This window comes from Pelmatolapia mariae, linkage group LG12 (genome assembly GCF_036321145.2).
Source record: "Pelmatolapia mariae isolate MD_Pm_ZW linkage group LG12, Pm_UMD_F_2, whole genome shotgun sequence".
In the NCBI taxonomy this organism is placed as follows: Eukaryota; Metazoa; Chordata; class Actinopteri; order Cichliformes; family Cichlidae; genus Pelmatolapia; species Pelmatolapia mariae.
This window is the reverse complement of record NC_086237.1, coordinates 22,959,540-22,987,134: the sequence shown is the minus strand read 5'-3', so window position 1 is coordinate 22,987,134 and position 27,595 is coordinate 22,959,540. Positions and strand designations below refer to the sequence as shown.

Genomic DNA, 27,595 nt, shown 5'->3' with positions numbered 1-27,595 from the left:
GTGCTGATGATCATTATGGCTGTCTGCGTCTACAAACCGCTGTCTCGTCGCTGAAATCTGGAGGACATATGAACCGAGAGACAATCCTGTTCTGTCTGCAAAGTTACACCCGCTCTGTTGCCGTAACCATGTGCAGATGGGAACGGACTGAGGGAAAAGCAGCTGCCAAAAAGCCCAGTGTGCGCAGTTAGTTTATAAACACAGATCAGGCGTAACTTTATGAGCACTGACTGTGAATAACAGTGATTATGTCTTCATCGTGGCACCTGTTGGTGGGTGTGGGATATATTAGGGTGCAAGTAATCATTATGTCCTCAAATTTGGTGTGTTAGAAGCAGGAAAATGTGCACGCATAGGTGTTTAAGTGAGTTTCAGGGCCACTTTGTGATAGCCAACTCTACTGAACATCTCCAGAATTGCGGGTCTCTTGGGCTCTTCCTGGTGTACGGTGGTCAGTTTCTATCAAAAGTGGTCCAAGCATGGAGGCTCACTGATGTACGTTGAGAGTAACGGCTGGCCAGCTTGGCCCAATCCGACATTTTCAGCAATTTGAGCTACTGTAGCTCAAATTGCACCTTCAGGGGGCTAGTGGAGTCCATGCCTCGATGGTTCAAGGCTGTTTTGGTAGGAAAAGAAGGACTAACGCAGTATTAGACAGGTGGCCATAATGCTATGCCTGATCAGTGTATCTTTAGTGTCTTTAATTTATCTTGATCTCAGGTCAATTATTAATATAATTTAAAGTGTACACAGATACACCTACAGTGGAGCTGAAACATCTGAGATTGCTTTACCACTATCGCCTGTTTCATCTTCAGGTGATAGTGGCAAAAGAAACTGAATCACATTTTATGACTAGACAAAGATCGTAGATTACAACTTTCCAGAAATTGCTCTAAACCTCGCTGTTCACTGTCACTTAAAAGCAACTCCATCACAGATAAGCAAATTTCTAAATAAAAAGTAGAAGAATAAAAAGTGCAGTTTAAATAACGTCTAGTCTGGTCTCAGAGGAGGAGTGGTGGTCTCTTGGGTTGGGTAGGTGTGTAAATGTGAGATTTGTGTCAGTAGCACAAGGGTATATGCGGAGAGAGAGAAGGATAACAGTGCATTAAACCCAAAGTGCTCTGACCAAGGAGAACCACTGGTTTCATCAGAGACATCCTTCACCCTTCTGGTTTTGGAGAATATTATTACTGCTAAGGAGCCAACACACCAGGCTTGCAGGAACTACTTGAAGACAGGGATACACATCACAAGAAACTCCTTGAATCATTTCCTATAAGCTGTTATCATTTTCAAATAGGGGGTAGATATTCTGAAATTCAGATTCATTTTTAAGGCTTTTTGGCTCCACTGCGTATTAGTTTATGTAAAATTGCTTTTGTAAATAGAATGAGACAAAACTGATTTAAAATGCTCACCTAATGACACAAGTAGTAATCTGGGCCTGTATTCTATAAAAAGAGAGCACCATGTGTTATTTATTTGGGTTTCAAAGCTGGAAATTTTGTGATTGGTTGTACTTTTTGTTTGGTGAAAAGCAAAAGTTCTGCAAGCATTAAACTTTGAGATTAAAAAGTGAGAGTGAGTTGTCATTGCTGTCTTTGTTTTGATCTGGTCATGACTGAACCTCATGTGCAGGATAAAATCAAACAGTAAATGGACTGGTTCTTATTTAGTGCTTTGTTACTCTGCGCACTCAAAGCACTTTCCTACAGCTTGCCTCATTCATACAAGCACTTCCTTCTATGCTTTTTCTATGTAAGTACTTTCTATCTAAGACTCACACTCCGATGCATCGGCGTGGTCATCAGTCCATCACAGGGTTCACACATAGAGACAGACAACCATTCATGGTCACACACACCACATTAAAAAAAAAGCATGCAGTAATGGAAATAAAGTGCTTTTATTTCACAACATTTTGAAAACTGACACATTCTCTGAAACTTTCAACACATTATAAAAAACCTCACAGCTCAAATGGCGCACTGCAAAGATTTTCTTTAAATTAACTAAAGCTACCATTTTCAAATTTGACTTTTCAGCAGTTTGGCAACTTGATCTTTACAGTTAGTAGCTGTTCAGCTGAAGCTTCTGATGCAGTCAGTCGCGCAGACCTCTGATAAAGTGGTTGGTTGTCAGTAAAAATCATCGACAGTGGTTAATGAGTGTTACTCGGCATCACACAGCTGAGACACCATGTTTTTCAAACTACAAAATTTTAAAGAAACTCATTTAAACAATTTAGTCTGAGTTGCACTGCATATAAATTTTGCCACGCTTCAGCTCCACCACATGTTATCAGAGCGAAGCAATCCTTGGCACATGCTGAAGAAAAGAAAAAAAAATAAATAAATCAAACCCCAACGTATGGTGCTCATGTTTGACCTCAGGGTCTGTGCTGCTTTCCTTCTTCCGCACAGAGGTGTTGAGTTGTTCGTGGATACAAAATGTAGACTGCCCTTTGGAACTACTGCTTCCCAGCTGCATGACTATTATAAATCCACAGACAGACTGGTCTTTGCTATTGCATTTCTGAATTGAGGTGAAGTTGCTCAGTGAGAGATTACAAAAAAAAAAAAAAAAAAAAGAAGTCAATTTTCACCAGAAGCTCAAGACAGGAAAGGAAAGTCAACCACCCCCCTTTATCCTTTTTGCAGAAGAGATACTACACCATGCGGCTAATTTCAAATTTCTCTCAAAGCAACATGCTCTACTCCATCTGTAGAGTGTACATTCACAAAGTACAAGAAGACACATTTACATATGAACATCTGACTCAAACCCAACAAACCTTTCCAACTTAACACTGGCATAGTGTTCTTATAGAACGATATGCTAGAGTGGTACCATATTAAAATCATTTACCTGGCTAACTTCTGTCAGTTTTACAGCTGATTAACAAAGTTATTCCAAAGCAAAGGAAAAAAAACAAAAACAAAACTGCAAACCCTGAGTTTTCTGCTTTTCAGTGAGTCCAATATCCTCAACCAAGTGACTATGTAGGGAGACTTTACAACGACAGCACTGCTGTGTTTGTTTGCCGGGGCCGCGAATATCACATTTGTGTGCCGACACTATATGAAGTCACCTTTGAGCAGTCAGTCAAACTTTTTTTGTTCACAGAACCACGTTACACTGACTCAACCCTCACCCGAGACAACAGTAACAGAAATACCTGCAAGTTGCCGCTGTGAGTCTGAATTGGAACAAAGAAACTGAATAAATAAAAAGTAGAACCCATCCAGAATGATCTCAAACAGTCCAGGAAAGAAGCGTGACGATGGAGACACTATACTGAGATAGAAATATACAAAAAAAAGAGTATACTCTTACCAAAATACCTTTTGAAAAATATTGGATACAGACAGTTTGATTTTGGCTGTGTAAGAATTATCTGTTGTAGAAAGAGATCTGCAGTTGCATAGTTGATGAGAGTGGTTAGGAAGGAAAACTGAGGTGTGGTGGTTGCTTTCTGGATCAGCAGAATTTGTATTATTATCATTATTATTATTAATATTTATATTTCCCTCTTATTCCTTTTATTTCTCTGTGAGCGAAAGCTGCAATATCCTCTCCAGCTCCTCTTCCTCTTGTTTCCTCATTCTCTCTTCTTCCTCTTGAGCTCTTGCAGAAAGCTCCATTGCTAGACGCAGGTCTGAATCAGGGCTAGAGGCAGAGGCAGAGCTGGGAGGGCTGGAGGTGTCTCTATAATCCACCAGCACCCCCTCTGGGATGCTCCTAGAAGGCCAACAGGATAAAACTGAGATTCACCTTTTTTTCTGTTGCCTTTACTGATGCTTACAGGCAGCGAGGCAGAATACTATCCTCACAGGTGGACACTGAACAGACTTAAGGTGCACAGAATAAATATGTGATAAAGTTTGACTAAAAATACTACAAAACCAACCATGTGAATCCCTAGGCCTCCTAAGCTGCAAGCACCTTCTATTAAAACATTCAGTAACAGAGTTACTTGTAACACTGTTAATCTGCTCCTACCTGTCACTCTGGTTAATCGGCATTACATCAGCGAAGTCCCCATCAACATTATCCCAGAGCCCCTCCTACAAACACACAACCACCAGGGGAAGTTACAGTCTTCAGCATGTAGGGAAAAAAAATTGCATGAAAAGATGTTTGTGTCAGTGACGATTGCTCTGACCTGGCCAGTGCCTTGACGAGACTCCAGGAGACTCTGATGGATGGCGTACTGTAAGAGCTCCTCATCGTTATTGGACACAGGCATGTGGCGGCTTCCCCCGCGACGGTGATAACTCGCAGGCACCTCAAACACCGAGGGACACACCTGGAAAGGAGGTGGTGCTGGGTAGGGTGGATAAAAAACCAGCAGTTGAGCAGTTTAAAATGACAATCGTGCAGTTTGTGTTTAAATATTCTGGATAAACCATCAGCTTTCCAACCTGCTGCTTCATCGTCTCCTGTGGATGTTGGTGTGGCTGCTGCTGATGTGTTCACTTCCTCCTCAGTGCTGCATTTATTTACACTACCAAAGGTAATCTTGGCATTAAGCACATGAAACAGGGGAATCTCTGAAAGAGAGGGCCACATGAGATACCAAAGTGACAACAGAAAGGGTATCAGAGTGCTTCTGCAAAATTTCTAGTGAAAAAAATAACAATAAATAAATAAAAATCACAAAACTGCAAAATACCTATTTTAACAGGAAATCCAGGAGGGAATTTCAGGGTTACAAAGTCTCGTAGTCTTGCAAAATGGGAACTCGTGCGAGCCATGAGGTCGATAATGGGGGTTACCTGCTCCACCAGGGAGAGGGGATGGTCCTCACTCATCCACAATGTTCCTTTGAATCTGCGTGAGAGGAGATTGCAGATAAAGTGAAACATTAAATTCCACAATACAACTAGGAAAATGAGTGGACTGGAGTTTAGAACACTTGAAATTACTTCTGTGTTCGAATGCTCAGTTCAATAGGACGGCCGATGTCTCGTTTCACAAGGTCAAAGTCGGGATCAAAGTATTCCTCTGGAGTGATCGCAGTGGGATTGTTGGCAGTTGCATATTCGAGAGTCAGGTCCTACAGAATGATGAAGTCGCAAAAAATAAGCAGGTGCATGGCAACAAAATGCATCACGTTTACAAAAATGCTGAAGGAACAACTTACTCCTTGCGCATTTATGTGCTGCTCCACAGTCCCCAGCAGAGACTCTAGGATGTTTCTTTCACCTTTGGAAAGAACAAAAACAAAAGAAAAGCAGCCAATCAGCACTCAGATTTAGTTCTAGGCAAATATAGTCTGTTATGAGTGTAAAGAAAAGTTGACTATAACAACATTCAAACCACTTCCCTGACATTTTGAACTGGCAGCAGATTTCATGTTGTTTTGAAAGGCATCAACAATTAAACTTTATTATTACTATTATTTTATTTCGCTGACACTTTGGGTCCTTTGGGTTAGTGGATGGGGCATCCATGGATCTGCCTCAATTAGTCAGGGATACATGTCAGAGAGGAGGACCCTGCCAGTGTTGGTGCTGGTGTTTAGGTGAGTGATACAAGGCAAAATAATAGCCACATTAATACCAGAGCACTACAAAGCGAGATCAATTGGTTAGCGAGCTATGTCAAGCTTAAAGTTGGAGTTTTTTGTGTGACAAGAGCAGCTCTCGTTTTACCTGGCTAAATCACCATGGTAACTTGTGCTGAATGAATAATCTTGTGGGGCAAAGGTTATGTTTAGAGTTTCAGTTTAAAAAAAATTAGCTGGAAATACCACGACTTCATTGATTCTTTTTTCTCCTCCCGAAGGGTAGGTGTATGTATTTGGTTCTGTTTTAGTGTGTGTTTGTTAGCATTCTTATCAAGATACCTTTTTCTTGAGCTGATGTCATTTTGGTAAAAAAAAAAAAAAAAAAAAAAAATCAGGTCAAGGTCACACCAAGTGTGAAAAATTAACTGTAAAAACTTTATATTACCCACAATTTTTATAGAGCATCTTCAAACTTCACATAAGTACCTAGGTTGGCTTCACCTTCATTCTTAGCACCAAAGGCTAAAGTTCACTGTGAAAAACGCATTCCAAGGAACTTGTCAAAATATATACTCTTAGAATATATCATGAGAGTAATAACATCATATGAAAGGGCATGGAGGGAGCTATGAACCAAATACGACACCCTATGATGTCACAATGACACCATAACAGGCTGAAAACAGTGTGCTGTAATAAAGACATCATAAAACATTGAAGTTTAGTGTAGCCCTCGCCCTGCAGAAGTAGATCTCCCTGAGTGCTCTTGTTTACAGCTTGTTTTCTCCACTGGGAGGATGGGGGAATTTTATACGTGGAAGTTATTAAGCCCTACCTTACTGATATAATGAAAGAAGCAAAGCTGTAAAATCACAGCAGGTCCCTTAAAATTTGCATATATTGTTTTGGCGATGCAGAAAACGTATAAATGTTTTTATGCTTGCTTCCAATCTGCTGATAAGTCTCCTTTACACTGCAGGAATTGCAGCTGCTAGAACACACAACAAACACCAAAAATGTTTATTAAATTTAAAAAAAATTAATACAACTTTGATCCACTGACAAATTAAAGAAATTTCCATGTCTGCTTTATTCGGCTGTGCAGAGCCTGAAGCAGAAAGTCTGGCTTAACAGATCCGTTATCGTCAACTAGGTTCTAGGTTTTGTGAGCCAGCTAACACAAAGAAAGCCTGGCTGTGTTGAGCTTCTTTCAAAGGATACTTAATACTTAATGCTGTCACTGATCAGTTCATTTAAACTATATGTTGAAAACCCCCCAAAAGCAAACAAAAACAATATATATACTGAAATACTTAAAAACTGTACTTTTTATCCTGGCTTTCTCCTCGTCTGTAAGATGCTCCGTCCGTGTCCTGATTACTACATTTACATTGTTCACACTGAAAACCTGAGAAAATGACAAAAATACAATGTCAGGTAATAAAACCAGCACATTTTATAAAAACATTTTGGTTTGATTTATAACTTCTCTGCACCTTCGCTTCAAATCCATTGACTACTTCAGTTTTATCAGATCTCCAGCCCCAAATGCCAGACTTAGTCCTGTAGGAAAAACACAAAACAAAAGACTGGTATATTTCCAGAAAACATAAAATATCATAATAGAAGAGATTCATCGTTGATCTTTAGATTCAAATACATTCACAATCCAACAGTACAACAGCAACTACTAATGTAAGGATAGCTGAAATAAGATGCCGTCTGTCACCTGTGTCATCATCATTGTGATAACATTTACTCTAGCTGGATGTTGAATAAACAAAAAAAAACTACTAAAGGTGAAAATTTATGCTCAGACAACTTTTCAATTATTAATCTGGGATAAATATTGCATTTATATGTATGGCCTCAATAAAGTATTTATTATCTTATACTACTGGAAATGTCATCCATAGATCAGAGGTGGTGATCATTAACTCTAATGGGTTACACAGTAACCTGGCTCAGGCGGTAATTACACTAAAACAAGATGCCATGAGAAGCCAACTCTCGTGAAGTAGCATAGCTTTGGAGTTCTGTCGCGGCTTATCAAACAAATTTAGATCCATTCCTGACATGAGGAAAAACAGGAACAAGGAAGAATAAATGCCTCTTACCTCTCAAAAGCAATATCCTTTGTGTCCAAGTAGGTGTTGACAATAGGAGTCGTCAACCTTTTAGCAACTTCCTGCTCAGCTGGCTGCATTGACTCTAACGTCACATCCTCCATTTCTTGGGATATGTTGAAGCGTTCGATGTCCACGACTTCATCATCGTGGTTCACCTCCATCAGCTCTGCAAATGAATCTGCCGACACGCAGACAGGGAGTCGCTTAGACCATTTTAACCAAAACAGCAGCAAAGAAAACTCGTCTGTGTGAGGGAGTGTAAACACATGCCATCTCCTCTGAAGATGTAGCTTCTACGCCCTCTGATCCAGGTCATGTTCTCAAAGCCTAGAAGAGTAACGTCCACTCGCAGCGAGGCGCCGCTTTTCCAGATGCGGCAAACATCACTCGGACAAACCCGGGACACGAGAGGAACTGCGAAACAACAGGATACAGAAACAAAAAGCATCCATACGTGAAAAACACCACTTAAGCAAACAAATACTTCACCTGCCATTAGGCAGGTATGTAGTTTTTCCTGTGTGACCTGATGAAGCCGCACAGGAAAAGTGTCAGTCTTTAAAAATAGAGTGCTGCCTTAAATAAAAAAACTTTTAAAACCATCCCTCTTTTGCATACTGGATTTCTGATAAACTAGCTGTTTTTGCATGAACATAATACTATTTATACACTTGTCTACTTTAAAAATCTACTTTAAAAAATATATATTTCCACTCACAAAAAAAAGAACTTACTCCAACTGGTGAATTCCCATTTCATCTCCATATAGAAGTCTGGAGACTAGAAAGGGGAAAAGAAATGTTATAAATGTTTCCAAGCACACTTACAAATGATGACAAGCAAAAGGGAAAAATATATGAAGTCACACCACTCGGATTTTTGACAGCAGCTCAGGCACTCCTCCCAGGGCAGTGGAGGCTTTGAGGTAGTCTCTGCGTTGAAGCACTAACTGAACCATCTCTGGATCTCCTGTGCTGACTGCTTCCTGCAGCACTGCCCATAGAAAGTCAAGCAGAAACAAACCACTAAACCTTTTAATGCAACAGCATCCGTTTCCTCTGAGAAACGATTAACCATTAAAAACCTCAGCAATGAAATTAAAGACCAAAGAAACCGTTTTACTGCTGTTGTAGGAGTTGATATTCTTGGATAAGTATATTTACAAGAAACCTCATCAACAGCAGATGATGGGTAGGGTTATAGACAGCAGGGATAGAAAATGAACCAACAAACCAATCCAAATCCTAGCCCTCCTTGTCTGTTATGTAGCTAGCTTTGTAACAAACCTGTCCAATTATTGGCATTTTCTTTAGTCACTTGAGCGCCATGTCTCAGCAGGATTCTCACTGACTCCAGGTGCCCAAGTGATACAGCCAGGTGCAGAGGTGTTCGGCCTCTGGGATCCACAGCCTCGATGTCATTCTGAAAAATAATAAGGTGCCTGTTTAGACTAAATACTACCGAGCTGACATAACAACCTCCAAGCGATTACTATAACCAGTGCAGTCAACAACATGCAATTTGGTCATGGCTAATAATGATATAAAACTGCTGGAGTCAGTACAGAGGAATCATAATAATTGTATAGTGTGGATGTATAAGCCCAACAAGGGCTGAAAATTAGGAACAGCTATAAACTCTTTGTGCGGCACATCAGTTTCATGCTCTGTACTGGAACTATGTCAAACTGCATTGTCCGTTTTAAGTAAATAAAATACACTCTCAAGCACGTATTGAGGCGTAGGGATGGGACTCTAGAGCTTATACTATTCATCGGATTATCATAAACTCCCCAAAACATCGAATCTTTTTCACGACACATGGCATGTTTTTCCAAAAGTTGCAGATTGCACAACAGTGACACCAGACTCATGATAGCGGCACTTTTTACACACCTGAGTCACATGCAAGCTTTTTTCCCCTACACTTTGTCCAAGCAGTGAAAATGAAACTGTGTGCTGACAGTGAAAACCAATCTGACCTATAAAGAAAATCAATAATGGCATTTGTATCAATAAACTCTTATCAATACCCATCCCTAACACTGCTTATTGTTTGAGCTACTGGATCTCTCCATTTTGAAGCTAAATAGCAATGCCGAGTTACTGTAGGTAGTGCAAAATAAACAACAAATCTATGCATGCGAGTGATAAAACACGTACTGCTGTCTGTTAATCAGTGTATTTGAGGAATCCAGTGAAATGGGACAGAAGCTTACATTTTAACTGGAAACAAGCTACCAGTCTGTACCGGAAGACTTTTTGTTTGTTTGTCTTTTAAAGCTTTCAAACTTATAGATGCGTAAAAAGCTGCGCTACTCAGTGTCATGTGTATGTGGCTGCCTGCGGAGCATCTGTAAACACCACTGGCCTTCTTTAACTGCGGAAATTCAGCAGCTCACTCCTGGCTTAGTCCGGCTAGCTGAGTATTGGTGCCAAGATTACCAACCTCTCCAGTGGTTTTAACCAACCTGCGTTGATGTTAATAGCTGCTCCAGCTTCCTGTAGTCATTCTCCCACACTGCGGAATGTAGGGGAAACTTCACCCTGATGTCTTCGCTAATGTTAGCCATGGACATCTTCCTCTTTCTTTCAGTGCAACGTTAGCCACCCTCTAACAACTGGAGCCATGAGAAAAGCTGGGACAGCCACAGTAGTTACGCCAAAAAGCTTTGATCCATGCCTTTAATGTCTGACAGCAGCGTCGAAGTAATAACCAATCCGGTGACCAACTTTCCCCCCAAGCCTTCCCCTAAATAAAACTTTTGAACAAGGAAGTGCCAGGAGTATTTCCCAGCAACGACAGGGGTGTTCTATATAGAAACAGACTCGCAGTCCATTAAATATCGCCTGATTAAGGTAACCTAATGGTCAATTTTAAAGTGATACCTTCTTTATATACGGTTTACAAAATATTCCTTTAGGCTAAAAACAAATGAAACAGCACTCGTAGATAAAATCATCGCCTTTAAAAAAATAATAGACAGTTCCAGTCTGGACTCAACCATTTAGCATGTCGACGTGGGGGTTGCAGAACCTTCATTGTTAGTACTATGACTAAATAAAGTGATTTCTATATTGTCTAACTTTGGTTCCCATATTTTGAATTCTTCAAATGTAGCGCTGCTATATCGTGCAGACATCAGCTAAACAAACCATGTAAATTCCCAGAAAGTTAATTGTCCTATTGTGCCCTATAACATTGAAATGGGATCGGCAATATTACGTTTTGAGGGAGGGGGCGGATGCGGGTTAAAAATCTAAATCTGTACCGCCAGGTTATAATGTATATAACTACGCCTGCTAAATTTAAAGCTAGTATATAACGTTGTATGTATCCGGCCTATTGTTTTAAACTTCACAAATCAATATTAATTAAAAACTCCTCTGTCTCAGTTACGTTCGGTGCCTTTTTCTGCTCTACGGAGTCAAAATTTAATACATGATTTAATACTGTTTTCATGTCTTGTATCTGGGTCGGTCACTTGCCGTTTTTATTTTTTTAATCTAAAATTGCATCAGTGTTAAAGATGTACAAAGCGCGATTTAAAAGGCCGTCGGTAGGTGAACATTTATGGAGCTTAATTTAAGATATAAAAAATACTACAGTGTACTCCAAGGTGAGTAGATCAAACTCACCACTTTTAGGGAAAATTAAAACCCTGATTTTAATCTGTCAGGTTGTTTACCGACAAAAACGAGCTCCATAAGTATTGTGTTGTATTCATATTTCATGTTTACCCGTAGCTATAAAATTAGAGAATCGGAACAAATTTCAAGCAGGACTTATTCGTATTATTTTAAGAGGTTTATTTCCTGAGAGTCAAAACTATGGGAACATTAAACCACATTTATAGGTCACAGTCACAGCTGCCTCTGGGATCGCGCTAGCGCTAAATGCTGCTGTCTAGAGGCAGAGGAGTAAACTACCAAGTGTGCACAGGCTAGTTAGCTAATCAGGTGGCTGCTCAGTCAGCTCACTTGCAGACGAGCGGCGTTGTAGCGGGAGGAAATGTTATCATGGTCATAACTCCAACGCTAGCCAAAACGAAAAGGCTCGCAACGGTTAAAAGGAAGTAAGTACGATAGTTAGTTGTTGGATTGTTTTTAATTTGCTGGGTTTAGCTAACGCGGAAGGCATCTTAACAGAGTAATCAATGGTTAGCATAACGGACACAATTTCCTCTACTCAGTTTTAAAAGGCGTTTCTTCCCGAGTTGAGGATGTCTAAACGCCTGCGAAACACTGAGGTCTGCGCAGATTGCTGTGTCCCAGGTAAGTAAAACTCACACCATCCATGCAGTGTTTGTCTGTTAGCTGACATTTGGTGCTTAAGAAACACCCCAAATCTAAATAAATCCGATTAGCAGCGCTGGCAACACGTTGGTTTCTCTTTACAGTAATTTAGGGTATCCAGTTTACCTAGTTAGTATTCTTGTCTAACGCCATAGCTCCCTTCATGAAAGGAGTTTTTAGGGTGCTGCTTGGTTTAATAACCAACCAAAACCCTATTATAATTATATGATATGTCCCTTTTATATGCCCGTTATAAAATTAACTTTCAACTGCTGGGATTAACTGTTTCTCATGAGTAAAGTGCAATAAAAAAGGGGGCATAACAGTGGTCTTCTGGCACGATGTAACTCAGCTGAACTAAAGGTGTTAATGAGTAATGACTGTTGTATTTCCTACTGTATTCATAAAGATTTGATTATTTTAAAAAGTCGTTGCATCCTTAACCCAAATCTGCAGTCCGTGTCATCTGTAACCAGTCACTTGTAATGTAATAGAGTAAAAAAAATAGTGCTATAACCACTTATATGGCATCAGGGTACACCAGCACTCTCTAACAGAGCTCTGTTTTTCGGGACCAATGGCACCAAGCTCTGAGAGCTGAGCATACAATTGTTGTATTGTGTCTGAGGCTGTACTTACAGAAGTTCCACTTGTATAGAAATGACGTGATGCTGTTCAGCAGGCACAGGAAGCAAAACAGGATGCTGAGTGAATTGACCGCATACTCAATGCAGGAGAGATTTTATTTTTTTTTCTTCTTGTGGCGACATAATGCACTGTAAATTAAACAAAGTCTAATAATAGAAAATACATTGGTTTGTTTTGCATCATTCAGCGGAACGCAAATATTAAGAAGCTCGTCTGTCATCATGTCACTCATGTCATTAGTTAACCCTGAGCTCTCCTCAGCAACTGCCCTGGATTGCCCCACTATATGGCTGCTACCAGTTGTTGGGTGTGAATATTTTTAGCGTTTCAAGATGTGGTATTAAATTTAGCAGCACGTGCTGAGGAGAGCACTGAGACTCGGGAGGTCCTGAGGGAGAGTTGTTAGAAGGAGATTCTGAAAACTCGGGGACCAGGAGCCACAATCTGTCCAGCGACCTCCTGCATCTGTTGCTCCTGCACTGCAGCTGCTGTTGGGATTTTTACAGCGCCTGTCCCGTCACTCTATCTGCTTAAAACTCAGTGGGCTTTAGTGTTGTATCATTTTACAGTGTTTCTAGTCTTGATGTTTGCTGTCAAGAAGAGTCTGTGCACAGATGGAAGACAACTCTGCGACTTTTGCACTGCATGAACCGTGCAAAATAGGTCAAGGTTAAGTAAACACATTTATTTTGGTCACAGAGTCATAGTACACTTTTAATTCATAGGGCAAAAAACACCACGCATTAGGTTAATATTGCAGCTCAGTTCTAAGATTATTAGTTCTTCAGGTATTTTCTTTATAGTGCTTTGAAAGAGGAAGCTGCTCTGTTATGAGGCGCCTCGACCTACAAGCGCTAGTCTTCACTTCCTTTTTACACAACCCATAGCTTCACCTAAATCTGCAGTCAGAAAGGCGATACATGACTATGAATGTGACCTTTTTCACAGCCTGTTTTGAGTTTGGCTTTTTCTTTTCTTTCTTTCTTGGATTGTGTTTGTCTTCATTAAATCTTAAAGCCTCCACTCAGCGTCTTGTGATATTATTATGTTTAATTATATTACATGCGTTACATTGTGATCTAGTGTCCAGAAATGTAATGAAGACTCCAACACCAACATTTTGTTAATCCCATGTGTTGAAAGCCAATGAAGATTTAAAAAAAAAATAAAAAATGAAATAACCATTTTCAAAAGCCTCAGCTATTTCTTCCAGCAGGACTCTAGTTTTCAGCAAATGCCACTTGAGCAGGATTAAACAGCATATTTTTCAGGGACCTTTCTCAACTATAGATAACTATATGTTTGTTTTCTCAGAGCAGGTCTGGGGACAGCTTTGTGCTAAGGGGTCCTCAAAATAATATGCTTTAACTCATAAAATCATGCCATAGCAATCAAAAACTAAATACCTTATACATATGGGGACTATTTATGCTATCAAAACAATCAGATTCTGCCGATTATTTCCTTCTGTGGCATCTTTGGCCCAACTGAAACTCTTATGTTGTCTCGAAACTCCGATATTATCTCTTTCTGTCATGAAATCACAACTCTTTTTAGGGTGCTAGGAACCTAAAAGATAGTTGTCTTAAGCCCAATTCAGCTAGATCTGTCAGAATCATGAGGGATCCATGTAAAACGGTTACTTCTGTGCCTCTAAACAGTTGAGAGCTCATTTTTGTAGGTGCATAATGGTGTGTGAAGTACTGATATCAGTGTGGCTTGCCTATAATTTTCAAGAGTCCTATGGCACAGCAGAATAAACTGTATTAAACTTTGGGTAAATTAGCAGTACTTGTGAGTAAGAACTATCAAATGATGTTTTTTCCTTGGACGAAAAAGCAAAATATCATAATTATTACCAAGTAAGCACCTGCCTGTAGTAGTCATCTTACAACAGCGGTAACAGGAGACTCTTTGGGTCCAGCTTGTTGTCGAAAGAGAAGCACTGAGTTGATTTGAATGATGATAAAAAGAGAAAGAAAGATTAACTTCCTCGGCTTGATCGAAGTAAAACCAGTGAACTGCTCGAACTCCAAGATTATACTCTAAGTGCACAATTTATCTATCATAATTGTGACTTGGTTGTTTTCTGTTCTCACTCAGAACCTCGCTGGGCCTCGGTGAACAGAGGCGTGTTGATCTGTGACGAGTGCTGCAGTGTTCATCGGAGCCTGGGCAGACACAGCTCCCAAGTGCGCCACCTGACGCACACGCCATGGCCCCCTACACAGCTGCAGGTAAATAATCCTCAACAGAAATATTTTGATCATTCAGCTGTTGCATGCATATTTATTCAACTGGCTGTGAACTTGTCTTACTTGTAGTTTCTGTGCTTAGATGCTGAACTAAAGCCATTAGAGCATGTTATACTTGGGTTTGGGTTAGTATTACTTCAGTTTTAAATTCAGTAGAGCTGTATGACATCAAGTGCAGCAGATCCTCTGAGGTGTATTGATTTTTGTCCAAATATAGCAAGTGCAGCACAGGAAGGGGATTTATTTATTTATTTATTTATTTATTTTCCCCTCACCATTCGAAGGTCTAAATCAATATGACAAATTATACACGATGCTTTCCTTTTTAATCTAACCTAGATGGTTCAGACATTATACAACAACGGTGCGAATTCAATTTGGGAGCACTCCCTTCTGGACCCTGCGTCTGTGACGAGTGGAAAACGCAAGGCCAACCCTCAGGACAAACTCCAGTGAGTCATAAATGTTTGGAAATGATTATGGAGTACTTTTTTGTTTTTTAATAAAAAAATAACAAAAATGACTCTCTTGCTGCTTTCTCATTCATAGTCTCTCAATGTCTTTTGTGTGTGTGTGTGTGTGTTTCATGGCATCCCAAAAGTCCAAACAAATCAGAGTTTATAAGAGCCAAATATCAAATGCTGGCGTTTGTCCATCGCATGCCTTGCCGAGAGGATGACAGCTCAACAGCCAAGGATTTAAGCAAGGTGAGGAGAAATGGTTGGGTACAGTGATCCACGGGGGAAAAAAATGAAGCACGTTTTTGAACAGAGCTCTATTGTTGTGCTTTTTAAAGTCACAGTTAAATTTGTTTTTTTCTTTTTTTTCCCCAGCAACTTCACTCAAGCGTACGCACTGGTAATCTGGAGACTTGTTTGAGGTTGCTGACACTGGGAGCTCAAGCAAATTTCTTTCATCCTGTAAGACCTTCTGTATTTAAAAGTATCATTTCCGTGTTTTTGCATATGTTTTTTTTTTTTCTGTCAAATTCTGGCTCATGTTCTGGCTTTTGTTATGTTGATCATTGTCTTGGGCAGGAAAAGGGAAGCACTCCTTTGCATGTAGCTGGAAAGGCTGGGCAAGTATCTCAGGTTGAACTGTTAACCGTTTATGGGGCAGATCCTGGTGCTCCAGACAGCAGTGGCAAAACTCCCATTGACTGTGCAAGGCAAGCCTACGTGTTTATTATTTAAAAAAATTCTTTATATATAAGACAAAATATTAAGCTTAATTTGACTTTTTGTTAATTGTTGTTTTAAATATGTTTTTGTAGAGAAGCTGGCCACAACGACCTGGCAGACAGGCTGGTGGAAATTCAGTATGAACTAACCGATCGACTGGCGTTTTACTTGTGTGGACGAAAACCAGGTAAGCGGTGATGTGTCATTTAAAATAAAATTTTAAAAAAAGCTGAAAAAGCAGTATTTGCTGCTGCTGCTGGGTGAACAGCAATGTGCAAGAACTCTTGACCTACTCCTCATTTAAAATAAAAAAAAAAAAAATTTCTTCCAAGGAGCCAAATGTTTTTGTAAAAATAAAATAGTATTTTTGCACCAACAAAGTGATTCTAAGAGCCACTGGCTGAAAGCTTGACATATCTGAGCATGCTGTGCAGTGTGGACTTAATAATTTTGAGGAAACTGGACTAGTGGAGGGCAAAAGAAGAAGTGGGAGACCTAAAAACAGCAGACGAACAGTATCTAAAAGTCATATCCTCAAGAAATGTGAAACAATCCAGCACAGACCTGACACAGGACCTGAGAGATCCATCCTGCCCTTCAGTTGATCCATCTACTGTTCACTGAAGCCTCAAACTGGGAGAAAAGGCCGAGGCAAAATTACACAAGAACAGGACTGAAAATCAGTGAGAACAGTTATAGCGTCAATAAAATGTGAACGTTTTGGTTCAAAGCATCTTTGATATATACAGAGGAGGTCAGGAGAGAGGTACAAAAGTGAGTGCCTAGAGCTTGAAACAAGGCGGAGGCTCTGTCGTGGTTTGGGGCTCTATTTTAGTTAGTCATCAAAATTGATGGACTCATGAAAGCAAAACATTAATATCAGATGCAGTGCCATCTGGAAAACATCCTATTGGCATCAGCTTCATTTTTCATTATGACAATGATCCCAAACACATTGCAATGCAGTAAAAGCAGACCTGGATTGAAAAACACACAATAGAATGCTAAGTCTTGGACTGGCCTCCCCAGAGCCCCGACATCAGCATTATTGAAGGAGTGTGTGATCATCCTGTTAGAGAACAGAACAAAAGGCAGCCAACATCCAAAGAAGAGCTTTGAATGTCCTTCAACGACCCTCGAGAACTATTCCTGAAGACTACTTCAAGAAATGACAAGAAAGCTGCCTAAGAGGTTCAGGCTGTGTTAAAGAATAAAGGTGGTGATAGGCCCTTTATTCTTTAACTTTCAAGCTCAATAGAATTCTGTTTTTGCATTAATACTATATAATAGCTGCACCTATTTCTTCTTTTACTTTGAAAGTATAAAGAAATAAGGGGTGGCTTGAGACTTTTGCACAGTGCTGTAGGTGTTTTAGTGATGTGGCTCTACAGCTGATCAAATTTGCTTATGAGCTAAATACAGATTTGAAATTGTGATTAACAGACAGTGAATACATTTCCTGTAATTGCCCTGAAGGATTTTGGCACTTATCCAGAACTTTCATGTTGTTCCTTTCAGATCATAAAAGCGGCCAGCACTTCATCGTTCCACAAATGGCCGACAGGTAAGAAAGCAGAAGCTGTACGTCAGCATGATGCATGTCTACCAATTAACATGCGCCTGAGTGAATGAGTTTAAGTTGAACTGAGCCAGCAGAGTGAATGCAGTGAGGCATTTAGTGATGGTTGTTTTAGTTGTGAGTCTTGTTCTGACATGAAGTTAAGCTTGCTGTAGTCTTTTAGAGGAAACAGACCGAGGGAAGTAGTTTTCATTATTAGCTCTAATTTCAAAGCAGAAAAAGAGCAGAAAAATACTTTTGCACGGCAAATGACACATGTGATCTGTTTTAACTGCTTTCATTTATTGGGATCAGGAACATGTAAGTATTACTGAAAATAAACTGCATTATAGTAGCAATAGACCTACAGACCTACGAATTTATTAACAAATGTTCACAAACACAATTTTCTGTTTGCAGCAGTGCAGATTTATCGGAACTTGCAAAGGCAGCGAAAAAGAAACTGCAGTCTGTAAGTGTTTTCACTGTGTTTCATTTTAAATATTCTCCCCTGAAGTTTGCTCAGGTGTGATTTTTCTTTCTTTTCTATTTAATGTAGCTCAGTAATCATTTATTTGAGGAGTTGGCCATGGACGTGTATGATGAAGTGGACAGGCGAGAGACTGATGCAGGTAGAGTTTTACCCCTTACCAGAGGACTCAAATGCATCTATAGTGGTATTCACACGCACTCTTCAACACCTCCACTAGCATTGCAGCTGTACTCGTGCCTTAAACAGCACTCTGCTCATTCTCTGCAGTGTGGTTGGCAACACAGAATCACAGCACGCTGGTCACAGAGACAACTGTGGTTCCTTTCCTTCCTGTGAATCCGGAGTATTCATCGACACGAAACCAGGCAAGTCAGCTGTGCAGAACACCCCTGCAAACATGTGGTTGTGTTGGTTTTCTCTCTGTTGTTACCTTAAAGTTTGTGCATTGTTTGTGTAATTTCTTTGTGGTTTTTTTCTTTCTTTCTGTGTGTTATTTAGGGGCGACAAAAGCTTGCAAGATTTAATGCACATGAATTTGCAACTTTGGTCATTGACATATTAAGTGAAGCAAAGCGCAGACAGCAAGGGAATCCGATAGTCAGTCCCAAAGGTCGGTGTCTTCTTGTTACTTTCTTTAAAAATATCCCCGACACCCGAGTCTCATGAAGATATAGAGTAAAAGCACAAGTTGTTTTTTTCTTGTTTGTCCTAGACAATGTTGAACTTATCATGAAGAACGTGGCCGTCAGACACTGTAGTGATAGCCAGGACAATGACCAGCCTGACTATGATAGTGTGGCATCTGATGAGGATACAGATCAAGAACTCCCATCAAGCAAAGGAGACAGGACCAAGGTACCCAGACAGTATTTTCACAAACTAAAACCCTGAATGAAATCTCTTTTGCATCATTCACCTCTTTGTTTTGTTTGGCATGTCTTTAACAGAGCCTGGACTCGGACCTCTCAGACGGACCCATCACTATGCAAGAATACCTGGAGGTGAAAAACGCCCTCTCTGCCTCTGAAGCAAAGATCCAGCAACTCATGAAAGCAAACAACAGTCTGAGCGATGAGCTGAGGCTCATGCAGAAAAAGGTACCCACCGCGCTCCACTCGTAAGATCACTAACATCGAGGGCCGGACTAGAAGGGGCGGGGGCACAGCGGTCAGCAGAGCACTTCTCCTGCACAGTGCGAACGCTCTCTGGTGTGGAGGCCCAGCCTGTGTTTAGTAATCACGGCCGAACCACCTGAATAGGAATGCTCTGTGGTACGATAAGGCTGCTGTGACACCCTGCTGGTCCACCCTCTGTTATGGCCAGCATGTTCAATTTTCAGAGTCTGAATGTAAACCAGAGATTTCTGTTTTGTTTTTTCCTTTTTGTGTGTGTGTGTTTTGGTTTAACACCAAAGTCACTTTTCCCACCTAATTTATAAATTAAAGTTAAAGCCGGTCTAATGTTACTAACAAGCATGTTTGAAGAAAAAGCATGATATAATTGATGATGGTGTTTTGTTTTTTTTGTTTTGTTTTTAATCCCTTTGATAATACACAGTGACTAACTGAAATTGTATGTGTGTGCCTTGCTTTGTCACATATACTGTGTTTATTGCAATGAATGTTTTTGGATGATTTCCAGCTGTTTTGGGAACATGCTTTAGCACATGTGGATTTTTTGTTTGGCTATTTTTCACAGAACACCTCACCTTATACTGTTACACTCAACTGATGATTTAATGGGAGACATTTGAGATTTATACAGTTTTATCTTGCTAAAACTAAACCAAATTGGAAGTTATTAAGTTACTATTTACTTATTTGGTAAAGTAAACCTGGTATAAAGCTTACCCAGGGTAAAGTAACAGTGATGTTACAATGTTGTCGTTTTACTTTTAGAGCTGATGAAGAGCATCTAGAGCATTCACGTAGCTGCACTCAGTCTTCTGTTGTTTCTCCCCCTGCAGTAAACGGTAGCACACAGCATCATTTAGATAGAGATGTAGTAGAGAAAACGTGCAGCACTGTGGCTTTTCTTGGCTTACTGTGGTGGTACCTTGTAGTTTCAAAAGGACAAATGTTTCTTATTTTGTTAGCTTTTTATATTTAAATATCAGTTCGTGATCACATAAGCACAATCTTTAGCTTTATCGCTGTTAATCTTCATCACAGTTTTAAAGTAGTTGTAGTATTCTTGATCAAATCTTGATGTTTAGAGCATCCCTGAATCCCTTTATAATTCCTGAGTCAGTCTGTTAGTACTGTAAACCTGGAAGAAGAACCGTGGAAAGCTTTGGATTTCTGCATTGGTTAAGCTATAAAATGTGGTCCGATAATGATCTCAGTCACAGGTATAGACCAACACGATGACTCTCCACAAATGCAACAAAAATACACAAACTGTTGTATTTTTCGTTGACTTTAGTGAACACACTGAGTTAGCACTTACTTCAGGTTTGGGGGGGAATAAGTGAACTCTTTAATGTTATTGAACTTCCTTTACCAACCGTAGTTTCTAGCGGGTGTTTCCTGTAGCTTCTTATGAGATTTGCACAATATTGAGAAATTTTGGACAGTTTCTTCAAAAGTTCAGGATTTCTGGATCAGGATTTCTGGAAGATCTTGAACAGCCTGCATTGGGCTGTGCTACAACATCTTATCTGGGTTAAGTCGGATTCTCACGTGATCTTTGAAAAAGGTGGGGAAACAGGGTAAAGGTTTCTGAGACAACTTCACCCAAGGTGCAAGAAGAAGAGCAAACATCTGAAGAGGTTGAAGCATTTTCAAAAACCTGAAAAACCTTGTCCTCTTTTTCAATTAGCCTGTCTCCATTGCCTTGTTACGTCATTCAACCTCAGCCTCCAGACCCTCAGGCAGCAAAGCATTCCCAAACCATGATGCTCTCTTCACCATACTTCAAAGCTGGTGTTGGTGTGTAGTATATCATTTAAGATATCCATATTATCCTTGAAGTACTACAGGACATCCAGGTGGTCTTCTATCAAATGTAAGTTTTGTGATTACTTAGGACAGCTTGAAGTCTCTCAATCAGCACCATTCTCTTAAAGATTCATTCATAAAGAGAGTCCTAATGTAGTTTGTACTTTTTCTGTTTAATTTAAGCCAAAGGTTTTTTCATCCATGCTTTAGTAGTATTTTCCAGCTTTGTCCACCTCTAGTCCTCCTAAACCTCTATAGTCCTCCTAGATATTGTTCATAGACTGACTTGGATCACGTGACTTAAAGTACTTCTGGAGAAATCTGTGTCATAGAGGTTCACTTACTTTTTCATGCTTATACTGGGAGGGATTATTCAGTGTGTTCGATATATATAAAATAAAAAAGTTTTTTTTTTTTTTAATTGGTTTTGTCAGATTGTGTTGGTCTATAATTGTAACTTGGGTGAAGATCATACCATGTTTATTAGTTTTTAATGCAGGAATCATGATTATTCCAAAGCGTTCACAAACCTTTCCTTGCAGCTGAATCTTTGACTTGAACTGCACCTGTGTTTCTTACCTGTACAATGATCTTTTGCTTGCTTATCACTTGCTTTGCACTGATAGGCAAAAAGAATCCACCCAAACCAAAATTCATGTTATTCCTTTGATGCTGTTTCAGACGAGACCTTGAATTTGAATTTCTCCGCACTATAGATGCCTAACTACTGGATACTGTCATCAAGTAAACGGAATCTAAAGCTGTTTGAATATGAATGGCAATGATTAGTAATGATTAGTGAAGGGTACTCAGCACGACACTTTTCTATAGGAGGGGTGTTGTGATGAAAATCTATCAGAGCTTTGAGCGAGCATTCTCTGCATAGCTATGGACTTTTTTTTTTTTGTAATTCATTCATAGTTGTGAAAACAGCTTCAGGTTTTGTATATTGGTGACGTGCCAGAAAAGAACATGTTTCAAACTCTGTATCTGGAAAGATTGGTGGTTTCTGCCAAATTATATCCTTGGCAGTAGGAGCGGCAACAATCTATCAAAATTTAAATAGTGCTATCTAGAGAAACAGTGGCATTAAAGCTAAGCGCCCCTCTTAGTGTATTGCTGACATCTCTTCCAGCTGCAATCTCTGCAAAGCGAGAACACCTCTCTCAGGCGGCAGGTCACTACCAATATCTATCAGATCCCCAGCGGTACAGACTACCCTGACCCCTCCAGTCCCTCTGCCCTGAAACGCCGGCAGTCTGCACGGGCCAGTCGGCCCATGTCTATGTATGAGACCGGCTCAGGCCTGAAGCCCTATCTCCCTAAAGGGGAAACTCCCTACTCAGAGGAGGGAATCCCCACCTTGCAACCCTTCCCACCTCATGTAAGTAAGACCTGTTCCCTGCTCTCCTTTGCCATTTTCCTTCAGTGACTGTCCCTCATGTCTTCATCCTGTCTGCAGACATTTTCCCCTGCCTGTGTTTGTGTCTCTCCTTACTCGTTTTCCACTACGCACGTTTTATTTTGTTTTGGTTTTTTTTAAATTTTTGGCTACTTCAAAGACTGACTCATTAAAAACCACAATGCGATGCAATGTTAGATAGAGCCAGAGCAATCACAATATGTGTCCAGTTTAATAACACGCACACATCTGCAAACATCTGTTGTTAATGGGAGTGCTGCTTTTTTATTTTTTTTGCTAGACAAGACTTAGTTGTACAAGCAGAAACATGCTGTCATGGTTTATGTTGGTTTGTACTGTGTTTTTTATGTTGATAAAGTATTAAACTGCCATACAAATACTCTGTGTTTTTGTAATGCATGATACATTTACACACTCACTTTAACTTTCCATCTGCTCTGTTTGGTTTTAATCCAAGCCCGTGACTTATAGTTTCTGGTATTTTTTTTTTCCTTTATCAGCTAGTTTCTGGGCTATTCAGTGATATTTTTTAGGGCACTGTACACCGAAAGGAAACAGTGGAGCTCAGGGAATAAAAATAGGAGGATTAAGCTCCATTGCATTGTCTTTGTACTATTGATTTATCCTAAGCTAAGAAAGACTTTTATTATTTTGAATTCAGTGCTCACGGTCTTTGCACAGCTTTGCATCGACTCCATTCCATACACAGTATTTTTTAATATCCATTCAGCCTTTTTGTAAGTCTGCATAAACAGGTCTTTTCGTTTTAAGAAATCTCTGTGTGTGTGTGTGTGTTACATTATGATTTGAACCCTGTCTTTAGACGGAAAGGGGCGCTTTTGTGACCACCTCTTCATCCCTTCCCTCATTTCCATCCACCTTGTCTTGGTCGAAGGACGACAGTGCTCAAAAGGTTAAGTACATCCTAACTCGGTCTGCGTCTCGCGGGACGCCGCAAATCCCCTCGGAGCCCAATTCTACCCGTTCATCCTCTGTTCTCCTGCTCTTTATCTGCCCTGCATGAGCCATCCTTCCATCAGCTGTCCTCACCGCCAGATACCTGCCTTCATCAGCATCATCCTCATTGTGCTACTAAACAATTTGTGGGGTTTTGTAAAGGCAAAACCTCTGCGTCACTGCTGAGCATTGCACAGAAACCTGTGCTTGTCATGCAGCACTGCTTTTTTTGTGTTCTAGAAACTGGTATACGAGATGATATTAAAGTATTTTAGCAATCTATGTGAAGACAAAGGAAAGAAATTGCACATTATATATTGTTTTAGTTGGACTTTTTTTTCATTTGAAATACTCTAAGAATAAGACAAAGTTTCCTTATGCCCTGTTTCTCACAAAATCTTGGCTACTTTGCTTTTACTTCTCTGACAGCCAAACAGTGGAAATCTGTGAGTGGTTTGCAGTGTGAAGCGATTGATCATCTGCTAAGAGGACAATTTATGTAAGCATGAGATAATCCCACAATGTGCTGCATTTACTATTGCATGCACAGAGAGGATTTTGCTCAGACTCTTGAACGCAGACTGTCAGAGTATGAACATGTTGTGTAGTACAGTGAACTTCCTGTTTTTTTTAGATGTAGTGTTGAGTGTGAATTTGCATAAAGTTAAGTCACGCTATCAGATCACAGCAAACCCTATATGGTATGAAGATAGCGTGCCTATGTTGTGTGGCATGCACCTCTGAGCTCTGACTTCACATCTGCAAGTATGGGCTCTCTGGGGTTTACTTGTCTTTATTTTGGAGGAGAAAATCTTGTGTCGCACTTGTAAAGTAACGTTTTAGGGTTTGTTGCTTTCTGTGTGGCTGTTTTCAAATGTCACACGTAAATCCAGCCTTGCTTTGGCATTTCAAGAGGTTTCATAAGGTATTAGGAAAGGTAACAAGTGTCATACTAATGCAAATAAATGATTTGATCTCAGCATAATCTGCTCTACTAATGTGAAATCTTTAAACTGTAGATGTGCTTTTGCTTTACAGCTTTACTGGCTTGTTTGATTCAGTCCTCTGCATCACCTTTACTTGTTTATACTCCACTTTGATGTGGCTGTGCAGTTTCATGTTGGCACAGCACACAGATGAGTCTTATGTTTTTGTTTTTTAGATGAAGAAAATGTATTTTCACCACAGCTGCTGCTGGGTTTTGCCGTCAGTAATGCTGGACCTCTCTCATATTGTTCTTTCTTCCCTCCCAGGCTTCAAAATTGGAGAAGCAAAGCAGCATGCCAGAAAGTGACTATGACAACACGTTCAATGACTCTGAGCTGGATGACTCGGGGTAAGAAAATCACCCAGAAGTCAGTGAGGCAAAGTGGTCTTCATGTCCAGTTCAATAGCAAAAAACAGGGGGCTTGATTTGTTGTTTTGTTTTGTTTTTTTCACCCACTTAGCAGGTTCTGCAGGAGAGGGAGGCTGAGGAGCAGTGGCTGGCTGGGGGAGGGTAGCTCTATCCCTGAACTTGATGATTTGGAGATGGACTCTGACCCCACGCTTCCCAGCACAGAGGACGTCATCCGCAAGACCGAACAGATCACCAAGAATATCCAGGAGTTGCTGCGAGCTGCTCAGGAGAACAAACATGACAGGTCAGAATGAGATGAAAGGGTTTTTTTTAATTTATTTTTTTATTTTTTATTAGTTCTGCATCAGATTTATATATATGTGTGTTTTTTTTTAAACTTTCGTTTCCTTGCGCTCATTTTAAACCTCAAGTTCCTCCTACATTCATAGCTACTCTGTTATAATTAGTTCAGTTTAAGCCCTGTCAGTTCCCCCTTTTTTTGTCCTGCTCTTGTCACTCTTCCTCCTCACTCTACTTCCTCTCTGCTCCGCTGTTATCATGTTGTTTTGGTGTCGCCACCAATCACTCCTGCCATCAGACCATGTGAACGTGAAGGCGTGCGTCGGCTCAGGCACAGCCTGGGATGTTTCAGCACTCTGGTACCCTGGGCTGAGAAGGCCCCCTCTCCCCTTCAGCCGCTCAGCCTCCGGTCCCCTGACCCCACCTCCTGGTACTCTGGCTTCTGTCCCTGCCTCCCAGGCACAGTTTTATTTTCCTCTCCCTCAGACACTTTCTTCTTCTGGTCTGCCTCACCTGCTAACAAGCTTTCTCTTTTTCTTTCATATTGTGCTGCATGCTTGAGTATGCCGAGTTTCAACCATCAATTCATTTCATGTTTTATCTTCAAGCACTGACTTTGACTTTGCTTTAGTTAGGTAAAAAAGGTAAGTTGCATCTGTGCAGTGATGTATAGCTGACAGCATATTTGACTTTTGATCTTGACATTTTTTACTGTAGAATTAAAGTGCTGTTTACGTACGAGTTTAAAATGTCTTTTAAATGGCATGTTGTAGGTAATCTGGTGATGATGATGGTGCATGGTGTGTTCTGAAAACTAAATTGCGCCTCACTTTTTAAAGTAACCTGATTGCAGTGGTGATTAGCTAATTGATCATTTGTATCACTTTTATAACCATCATATTTGTTACTTTCGGTTTACTTTCTGACTGTGACTTCAATCTTTTCACCTCACAGCTTCATACCCTGCTCAGAAAGAATACATGTGGCTGTAACAGAAATGGCTGCCCTATTTCCCAAGGTAAATTGATTTTTTCTTGCAAAGAATGGATCTGTTATTTGTTTGTTATTTGACACCTGGATGCACCCCCTTTCTGAAGAGGCCTGTGAGCAGACTTTTTCTATGTTTATTAAGATCATTTAATCTTCCTCTGCAGAAGCCGCGTTCAGAGACGGTGAGAGGCTCTCTGCGCTTGTTGACCTCCAGTGCGTGCAGGCTTCAGGGCGAGTGCCGGAAGGCGGTGCCTTCGGAGGGCTGCCCAGGACCGGACATGCAGCTGGTCACCCAGCAGGTCATCCAATGTGCTTATGACATTGCCAAGGCCGCCAAGCAGCTTGTCACCATCACCACAAAGGAAAATACCAACTAACAGCACTTACAGGGCTGCAAAGAAGTCAGCATCTCAGTTTTGTTTTTATACACATTTATAATTATTTTATTGTTTTTGTTTTTTGTATCTGTGGTATATGCATGCCTTGTTTTTTAACTATTTATGAATAAGCATTGAAAATATTTAAAGACAAAGTTGGACAAAGTCTTGGCGTCAAGGGAAAAGTCGGAAACTTAGCCAGCTTTTGTAGAAGCACATTTTCTGATGGGGGGGGGGGGTGTGACCTTCCAGCTAACATGCTGGGGAAATAGCTTGTTTTGTCTTTGATAATTAGAATTACAAAATATCATTAAAGAGTTAATGCCTTGCATTAGGACAAAGAGCACAGTAAATTAATATGATAGTGGTCAGTGTTATCAAACCAAAGCCACGCATGGATGCTGAAAAACCATAAATGAGCCATGAAATCATTATCATTGGATGCTATTACAAACACTCTTGTAGCAAAAGGAGCTTCCTCTAATATATTGCACTGTTTAAGCATCACTACACTGTAAAGTTTTAATATGAAAAAAGGAAAAAAAAACGAGCGTATGGTTTTGTTAGCTTCCATAAGTTGAAGACTTTACGCACACTTCAGTTTCAGTGCAATGCTGATAATGTTTGTTACACTGAGAAAAAAAAAGTTATTTATATGACCTGCTCCCTGCCCAAGTGTAATCCAGTCTGCAGTGCACTTACTGCAGCTATTTATGTGTGCCCATTTGTCAAGTCAATGAATGCAAGAAACACTTGTTCAGGGGCCAAGTTATCATCTTCACCAGCACCGAGATGTTGTTGCATCAAGTTAGGATTATTTGGTGTGTTTCTAATAGGCTACCCATTGCACTGTACACTACAGCCACTCTTGGTGTTAATATTTAGTGCTAGTAACCATACTGTATGTATGTCCACGTGTATTGTGCTCCGTTCTGTTGCTGCTAGTTTTGTGTGTAATGTGCAACATATGGGATCCTGTAATACTGTGCTAGCCAATGTTCATCATCGCCAGGTGTTGCAGATTTCATTTTCCTTCTGAAATCTGTTCTAAGTAACGTCCATCTCTGTGCTTGCATGGAGTGCAGGGATGCGTGATGCAGCAGAAGGTGCATTTTGGGGAAATAATTATTTTCTAAATAAACTTAATTTATAACTAAAACTGGTTGTGGTTTGTAAATACAAAATGCTCAAAT

The 27,595-nt window shown here is 40.2% G+C and overlaps 2 protein-coding genes across 9 annotated transcripts; one reads left to right on the top strand and one right to left on the bottom strand.

The window, feature by feature from the left end:
• Positions 1–1,924: 1,924 nt before the first annotated feature.
• On the bottom strand, positions 1,925–10,509 carry ankrd13a (ankyrin repeat domain 13A). Its single transcript, XM_063489310.1, has 15 exons — positions 10,118–10,509; positions 8,934–9,069; positions 8,516–8,640; positions 8,382–8,427; positions 7,918–8,061; positions 7,636–7,825; positions 7,015–7,081; positions 6,845–6,926; positions 5,153–5,214; positions 4,935–5,065; positions 4,682–4,839; positions 4,431–4,559; positions 4,172–4,332; positions 4,009–4,073; positions 1,925–3,747 (listed from the first exon to the last, which is right to left on the bottom strand). Exons 1-15 carry the CDS (start codon positions 10,223–10,225, stop codon positions 3,549–3,551), a joined length of 1,803 nt encoding a protein of 600 aa, XP_063345380.1. The 5' UTR covers positions 10,226–10,509; the 3' UTR covers positions 1,925–3,548.
• Positions 10,510–11,514: 1,005 nt separating this feature from the next.
• On the top strand, positions 11,515–27,561 carry git2a (G protein-coupled receptor kinase interacting ArfGAP 2a). 8 transcript variants are annotated; one of them, XM_063488941.1, is made up of 22 exons: positions 11,515–11,722; positions 11,840–11,921; positions 14,694–14,827; positions 15,185–15,297; positions 15,447–15,552; positions 15,679–15,765; positions 15,883–16,013; positions 16,119–16,213; positions 17,545–17,590; positions 18,005–18,056; positions 18,144–18,216; positions 18,345–18,442; positions 18,576–18,687; positions 18,790–18,932; positions 19,025–19,174; positions 22,152–22,400; positions 23,263–23,352; positions 24,650–24,732; positions 24,848–25,039; positions 25,334–25,465; positions 25,990–26,053; positions 26,190–27,561. In XM_063488941.1, the coding sequence occupies exons 2-22, from the start codon at positions 11,870–11,872 to the stop codon at positions 26,400–26,402; spliced, it is 2,415 nt and encodes an 804-aa protein (XP_063345011.1). In that variant the 5' UTR covers positions 11,515–11,722; positions 11,840–11,869; the 3' UTR covers positions 26,403–27,561. The 8 variants fall into 8 exon arrangements, with proteins under 8 accessions (XP_063345011.1, XP_063345005.1, XP_063345008.1 ...); XM_063488935.1 differs by lacking the exon at positions 25,334–25,465 and having other exon boundaries at positions 11,524–11,722; XM_063488934.1 differs by lacking the exon at positions 25,334–25,465 and having other exon boundaries at positions 11,526–11,722; positions 24,845–25,039.
• Positions 27,562–27,595: the final 34 nt, after the last annotated feature.

What these genes read in the sequence shown, in the direction of transcription:
- ankrd13a (XM_063489310.1), bottom strand. Translation starts at nt 10,225, where the DNA reads ATGTCCATGGCTAACATTAGCGAAGACATCAGGGTGAAGTTTCCCCTA. An exon ending in CTGAGCATTCGAACACAGAA is followed by an intron (nt 4,840 to 4,934) that starts GTAATTTCAAGT and finishes CCTCTCACGCAG; the next exon opens with ATTCAAAGGAACATTGTGGA. An exon ending in CTCGTCAAGGCACTGGCCAG is followed by an intron (nt 4,074 to 4,171) that starts GTCAGAGCAATC and finishes GTGTGTTTGTAG; the next exon opens with GAGGGGCTCTGGGATAATGT.
- git2a (XM_063488941.1), top strand. Translation starts at nt 11,870, where the DNA reads ATGTCTAAACGCCTGCGAAACACTGAGGTCTGCGCAGATTGCTGTGTC. An exon ending in CAGCCAAGGATTTAAGCAAG is followed by an intron (nt 15,553 to 15,678) that starts GTGAGGAGAAAT and finishes TTTTTTCCCCAG; the next exon opens with CAACTTCACTCAAGCGTACG. An exon ending in GTTCCACAAATGGCCGACAG is followed by an intron (nt 17,591 to 18,004) that starts GTAAGAAAGCAG and finishes TTCTGTTTGCAG; the next exon opens with CAGTGCAGATTTATCGGAAC.